This window comes from Cotesia glomerata, linkage group LG2, assembly GCF_020080835.1.
Source record: "Cotesia glomerata isolate CgM1 linkage group LG2, MPM_Cglom_v2.3, whole genome shotgun sequence".
Lineage (NCBI taxonomy): Eukaryota > Metazoa > Arthropoda > Insecta > Hymenoptera > Braconidae > Cotesia > Cotesia glomerata.
The window spans coordinates 642432-650225 of record NC_058159.1 but is presented as its reverse complement, the minus strand read 5'-3'; the positions used below and the strand labels follow the sequence as shown (position 1 = coordinate 650225).

Sequence of the window (7794 nt, the reverse complement as noted above, 5' to 3'; positions counted from 1 at the left end):
ACATATATATATACATACATATATAAATTTTTTAACCAATGGTGTTTTTGGAACTTATTTGACTAATTATGACATATGATAGCAAAATCAGGTGAAAATTCCATTATGAGGACTAATGCAATAGTTAATTTCTAACAAAATCTACCTAAAAATTAACTGAAATCCGAGTGAATTTCACAGTTTATTTTTTTCCGTGTGAGATTTTGGAATTTTGAATACTATCTATAATTATACACATTTTTAGCTGTATTGATTTTTGTAACTTCCTGAAATTATGTGTCGGACTTTCAAGTTCAAAGTTGCACTGAATTAATCTTCAGTTTTGTTCTTTTGTTATCATCTTGAACATCAATTTATTTTTATTTCCTTTATTGTTTTGCTCTGATTACCAATTGGTTTTGTTTTTTTCTTCTTTTGGAAGCTGATAGTGTTTCAAATTTTTGAATATTAATTATAATCAACTGTAAATCATTGTTGACAAGAGAGGTTTCGTTTTTGTTCGATAGACTTCTTGGTTTTTTAATAGATTTAAATAATTCGAAAGTCATTAAGGTCATTGACTCAATTATTGAGAACTAGAGCGTTTGTATAAACGAATTACATTTTTCATTTACTTTAAAGACTTGTTTTTTTAAATAATTTCAATACGGAAAATGTTTCTTAAATGACTTATTTATTTTTAATAAGGGTTATTCTATTTTATTGTAAATGATTGAATATTGTGGAGTCAAAATTATGAATTAATTATGCGATTAGTAAGTTAAGTATTACATATTTCTAGCTGTATTGATTTTTGTAACTTCCTGAAATTATGTGTCGGACTTTCAAGTTCAAAGTTGCACTGAAGTAATGCTGAATTCTTGATGAGAAAATTTGTAGATGCATCTGTGTTTAAGCTTCTGTAGATTTTAAATTTTTGAATACTTATAGCAATTTTAATAACAATTCTTCTAAATTTATCACCATAATTTTTCTCATATCTCATCTTTTCAAGTATTATTAAATGGTTAAAGTTAAAATGAAGTTTACCTGTCGAGTAAAGATTTAAAAAGATGATAATAATTCGATAGACAAAGAAAAGTCCTTAATTTGGCTTTGAAAAACCAGGATGCTTTCATTAAATTTAAATACTGTTGAAATATTTTTCTCGAATAAATATTAATCTATGAGTTGAAGATTACGTTCTGTTGCTTTTACTTGGAACTCTTTAATCTGTAAAAAATAATCTACGAAGGACCAACACCCTATTTTAAAAAGTCTTTCAATGAATTGAAATTTTTAGTACTCCATTAAATAAATTTCACCGGAGATTAATTTAAAAAATTCATTGAAAAATGTCTGCTTACAAGTTTTATGAATTTTCATTTTCCGAAATGCATCCCAGATAGCAAAATGACGTATTAAGTTATTCCGAATGAGCTCAGATTTCTGATTTGGACGTCAGAGTCTACGTCTAAAAGACGTCTTTAAGACCTTCTGAAGAGGTCGAATGCGCCGCTTATTGTAGACTTTAAGAACTCATCAAAACGAGCTCTTAAAGAGCTCTTTTTTCTGAACTCGCACAGATGAATGATTTTTTATCTCTATACGCTATTATAATGATAACAATAATAAGAACACAACAAAAATAATATTAATAATAATAATAATAAAAGTAAATTATGAAAAATAATTCAGAGTTTCATGAAGCACCGATGCTGATTTCGAATGTTCGTTATTTTAGTTTGACCTAATATTGTCGGTTTAAAGAGAGACAGTGAAAATCGCAATTGCCGTAACTAAGATTCGAACCCGAGTCGCGCGCGTGCTAGATCGATACCTAGCCCCCTACGCTGTTCAAACGATATGTCGTTACACATCTCATTATTCTTATAAGCTAAGTTTATATAGTGATGAAATGTTGCGATCATTGTCTATATTATTTATTCTATTTGATACTGTGTATCGATAGAGAAAAGTAACTTTACGTATATTTATATACTAAAAAATATTCAAAAGTCTACTAAGTACTCCTTAAATGTAGAAAGTTCACATAATTTTTTCAGATTAGAATCAAATTTTATTATTTTATCTAAATTAGTTTGATTACGAACCAGATTTTAACATTATTGCCTATTACTTCATAATATAATTTAAAATTTTTGAAAAATTTAATTAACCTGGATTAAGAGAAATGAGTTAACCTATGCCAAGTGTATATCTATATATTAATCTATTCAAATTGTTTTAAATCATTTAATTCGAATTATTTTTAATCATTTTCAATTCAATTTCTCAATCAGGAAAGTAATAAATGAAAAATGAATAAGATTTTGACAGCTTTATATTAAAAAGAAATTTGTGTTTTTGTTTATAATGTCTATAAGCTCATTATACGCAACTCAAAAAGAAGTCCAAAAAAGGGACTCAGTTAGATGTCAGAAAATTGACTCCAAACTTATGAGTTCATTAAGAGCTCTTAGTTCTGACCTCGTAAAAAAGAGCTCCTTAAGACGTCACATTAGGACTTCTATAAGAAGTTTTTTAAAAGACTTCATACTGAAATCTTTCTGACTTGGATGCTGACTGGGATTATTAAGCAATTTCATTGGTGACAAGATTTTATCAGCCAAGTACCTAAATTATGTTATGAATTCGGTTCTGTAGTTGTATCATATCGGAGTGACTAATTATGCAATTAAATATTGTACAATTTGCAAAGTACATTATACAGCTTTTGTTTCCATATAAGTACATTAAATATTACTTTGTTGCTTTACATGATCAATCACATGTTACATTTATATAACAACTATCTATTCCTCATCAATTCTTACTCTTAATTCATTTTAATATCTTGCCACATTCGCCTCTCAATTTAATTACAGTTCGTCATAATTTTACAATCTTTTTCTCTAAAATTTATATAAATTTAATTTACTACAAATTGCATTTCTTCCAAACTCGACGTTTCTATTTTTGAACCCATTAAAAACTCCTTAATAATTGATTATTTTTAAGTGACACTTTTCCGAATCCTTAAAAGTCATCATTATCAATTACCCGTGTAAAAAAAAATCGTCTTAAAATTGTCTTAAAATTGTCGTTCGTTTAAGATCTTAAACGTGACACAAACCAAGACTATTTTAAGACGCCAAAAAAAAAAAAATCCGAGAGCAGATTTTTGAAAATTTGGTTTTCGAATTTGTTGTGAAAATTAATTTTTAGACGATTTTACGACTTTCTAACCGCAATATTTTTGAGTAAGATGTTTTTAAATTGAATTTAAAATTATTATCTGACAATTTTAAGACTTTTTTAAGACGTTCCGTTTTAATGTTCCGGGGCTCTGTCGCTGTTAGCCCATCTTAAAATAGTCTAAATTTTTTTTTAAGATTTTTTTAAGACTAATTTAAGATAATTTTAAGACAATTTAAAGACGTTCCATAATAATTTTCTGGAGCTGTCATTGTGATATCATCTTATAATAGCCTAAAAATTTTTTAATAATTTTTTTAAGACTATTTTAAGATTTTTTCAAGACGATTTTAAGACTATTTTAAGATTTAAGTCTTAAAATAATTTTTAAATTAGTCTTAAAAAAATCTTAAAAAAAGATTTAGAGACTATTTTAAGATGAGCTAACAGCGACAGAGCCCTGGAACATTAAAACAGAACGTCTTAAAAAAGTCTTAAAATTGTCAGATAATAATTTTTTAACAATTTTAAATTCAATTTAAAAACATCTTACTCAAAAATATTGCGGTTAGAAAGTCGCAAAATCGTCTAAAAATTAATTTTCACAAAAAATTCGAAAAGCAAATTTTCAAAAATCTGCTCTCGGATTTTTTTTTTTTGGCGTCTTAAAAGAGTCTTAAAATAGTCTTGGTTTGTGTCACGTTTAAGATCTTAAACGAACGACAATTTTAAGACGAATTTTTTTTACACGGGTATGTACATTTTTTATACAAATATCACTGTTATCTCAATACATCCCGATTTCTTCATTAAATATTAATCTCAATAATTCGAGAATTAACTTTTTTCTCTAAAACTTTTATTCTATAATGGATTAAATTCAGCTGAAAAAAACTATTTCTTTTTTTAATAAGTTCACAATTCTACAAGCTTTCTTTTCAATTTAGATAAATTTAATCAATTTGAAAATTTATCTCTTAAAATAATATTTTATATAAGTAATAAATTATCATGATTATATTCTAATTTTAAAGAAGAAAAAAAAATAAATATTCCATTGTTAAATCGAAATGAAAATTGCAGTTGAAGCGTAAGATCTCTTAAAGATTTTTCAAATAAATTCGCGCAAATTTAATTGCGCATGTACGTCACGGAACAGTGCGCTTGCGCACGCGTTATTTATAAAAGGAAATAAAAAAAATTTGATGTCCTCACTATTTATGTATTTATATTACATGTAACTTATTGTCGGCATTTTAAATCAATAAAATTGATTTTTTGTTTTGAAATTGACAACTTTTCAATTTATTACACATCAAGATGCATTTAACGGCATTTTTAATGCTTTCCAAACGCAAGGCACCTCATGGAATAAAATACCGAGGGTAATTATTGTACAATTCTTAACTTAACCTCTCAATAAAATTTAGATTTTTATTTTTATTTATAAAAATAGAATAGAGTATTAATAAACAATAAACATAAATAATAAAAAAGAAGACGTCAAACATTTGTTTTCTTTTTTAAATAAAGTAATTATTATTAATTAATGTCATTAATTTTACAATTTTTTTAAGCTTCTAAATATTAAATTTTTAAAATAATTTATTTATTTTATTTTTATTATTAGCTTTTTTAATTAATTATTATTATTTAATTTAATTAATTATTAGCTTTTTAAAAAAATTAAATATTATTTATAATGTATCAATATTTATTTTTTATAATATTAATTACTTTTAATATTTATTATTAATAATATTGATTTTTTACAGAAAAAATCGAGTTGTACCAAAACCAAAAATGGAACACTTATTTATGCTCCGACATCGTCTGGAACGTGACGAAGAAAACATGCTAATTTTACGGCACCCGTATTTGACATCCGAACAGTCCCGAAATTATATGAAAGATCTAAAAGTACCAGTGCCTCTATCCATCGTGGGTAACAGAAAGAGGAACGAATTGTTTAACAAACACTTCAGTTGGGTTGACCAACTAGCTCATCTACGCGTCAGAGATGCTTGGGAATAATTATTATTAAAATACTTACTATTATTTCTGTAGGTTGATAACAATCTTTGTTTTTCAAAAATTGAGTAATTAAATTTGTATTAATTTTAAGTATATGTTTTTCTTTTTCTTTGAATAGTATGAATATCTGATGGATCCTATAGATTTATTTCAAATGAAAGAGTTCAAGGAGATTAAAGTTATTTATTGAAAAAAAATCAATAATTGTGACCGAATTCGATTTGTAATTGGTAATACCATCTTCAATAATGGAAATCAAGACCTAGATTTTTTTTATTGAACCAAACTTATTAAGAGCTTACATTTACAATACTTTAATTCAAACTAGCAGCTTTATAGTCATTATGTGACTATAAATAAATAAAATTTTGCTTTATTAAATAACGTTTTTAATTAAATTGCACTGTACTTTCTTAAATATTGACATTTTTAAAGATATAAGGTCATCCCGATGTTACACTCATCAAGAGCTTTCATTTGAGTACCCACATGCATTTTTGATATATTTTTCATATATACATATATGTAATATATATAAATATATAAAAAATTGATGTGGGTACTCAAATGAAAGGTCTCAATGAGTATAACATCAAGATGAGCTTATATCTTTAAAAATGTCAATAGTTCACAAGATACAAGGTCATTTCTTAATTATTGATATTTTTAAAGATGTAAGCTCATCCCGACGTTACCCTCATCAAGAGCTTTCATTTGAGTACTCACATGGATTTTTGATATATTTTTCGTATATACATATATATAATACATATAAATATATAAAATATATAAAAAATTGATGTGGGTACTCAAATGAAAGGTCTTGATGAGTGTAACATCAGGATGAGCTTATATCTTTAAAAATGTCATTAGTTCTCAAGATACAAGGTCATTTCTTAATTATTGACATTTTTAAAGATATAAGCTCTTCCCGATGTTACACTCATCAAGAGCTTTCATTTGAGTACCCACATGCATTTTTGATATATTTTTCATATATACATATATGTGATATATATAAATATATGAAATATATGAAATATTGATGTGGGTACTCAAATGAAAGGTCTTGATGAGTGTAACATCAGGATGAGCTTATATCTTTAAAAATGTCATTAGTTCTCAAGATACAAGGTCATTTCTTAATTATTGACATTTTTAAAGATATAAGCTAATTGCGATGTTACACTCATCAAGAGCTGTCATTTGAGTACCCACATGCATTTTTGATATATTTTTCATATATTCATATATGTGATATATATAAATATATGAAATATTGATGTCGGTACTCAAATGAAAGGTCTTGATGAGTATAACATCAGGATGAGCTTATATCTTTAAAAATGTCATTAGTTCTCAAGATACAAGGTCATTTCTTAATTATTGACATTTTTAAAGATATAAGCTCTTCCCGATGTTACACTCATCAAGAGCTTTCATTTGAGTACCCACATGCATTTTTGATATATTTTTCATATATACATATATGTGATATATATAAATATATGAAATATTGATGTGGGTACTCAAATGAAAGGTCTTGATGAGTATAACATCAGGATGAGCTTATATCTTTAAAAATGTCATTAGTTCTCAAGATACAAGGTCATTTCTTAATTATTGACATTTTTAAAGATATAAGCTAATTGCGATGTTACACTCATCAAGAGCTTTCATTTGAGTACCCACATGCATTTTTGATATATTTTTCATATATACATATATGTGATATATATAAATATATAAAATATATGAAATATTGATGTGGGTACTCAAATGAAAGGTCTCGATGAGTATAACATCAAGATGAGCTTATATCTTTAAAAATGTCGATAGTTCACAAGACACAAAGTCATTTCTTAATTGAGTATTTTCAAATGCAGCCTAAATACTTATAATAAATTAATTATCTAAAAAAAAATTTCTTTTGAAAAACAAGCAATATAAAAATAATAAATTTGTTGAGAATGAATAAATAAAAACGTATAAATGCAAATATATTTAACCGCCTCCACAATTATAAATCGTTATAATTTATAATATAATTAAAGTGTTAATAATAATAATATAAATAAACGTGGTGATAAATCCAAATGAATAAAGACGCTACAAAGAGTTATTATATATTTATGTACATCTCTAACAGTTTAATATTAATTACTAATTTATAATTAATTACTTATCTATATTTAATGATTCCTTATCCTTAATATTAAAACAAAAAAACTAAATTAATTTAAATAAAAATAAACAAAAAAGGAATGCACTCGATACACTGTTAAAGTTACAAATAATTCGAGTTATGACGCGAATAATGAACTTTGGCAAGGCTTAGTAGTTTTTTTCCTTTATTATTTTTATTGTTGATATTTCTCTTTGCATTTTCTTTTTCTTTTTATAAATAATTAAACGAGAATTAAATGAATCAAAACGTATCTTTCATAGTTCGTACTATTTACGGTCACTAGTATAAAAAAACCACAAACATTAATTGCACTAAATTCGCATACAGTATACAACTATACAATTAGATGTTTCAAACGTTAATTTATTTATTTTTTTTTATTTATAATTAATTTT

At 25.5% G+C, this 7794-nt stretch overlaps 1 protein-coding gene across 1 annotated transcript; it reads left to right on the top strand.

Annotated features, from left to right (window-relative positions):
- The first annotated feature begins 4387 nt into the window (after positions 1-4387).
- LOC123258612 lies at positions 4388-5301 on the top strand. The gene is made up of 2 exons (XM_044718747.1): positions 4388-4562; positions 4953-5301. The coding sequence occupies exons 1-2, from the start codon at positions 4498-4500 to the stop codon at positions 5209-5211; spliced, it is 324 nt and encodes a 107-aa protein (XP_044574682.1). The 5' UTR covers positions 4388-4497; the 3' UTR covers positions 5212-5301.
- Positions 5302-7794: the final 2493 nt, after the last annotated feature.

Coding starts and splice junctions, on each gene's coding strand:
- LOC123258612 (XM_044718747.1), top strand. CDS start 4,498: ATGCATTTAACGGCATTTTTAATGCTTTCCAAACGCAAGGCACCTCAT. Junction 4,563..4,952: donor CATGGAATAAAATACCGAGG/GTAATTATTGTA, acceptor GATTTTTTACAG/AAAAAATCGAGTTGTACCAA.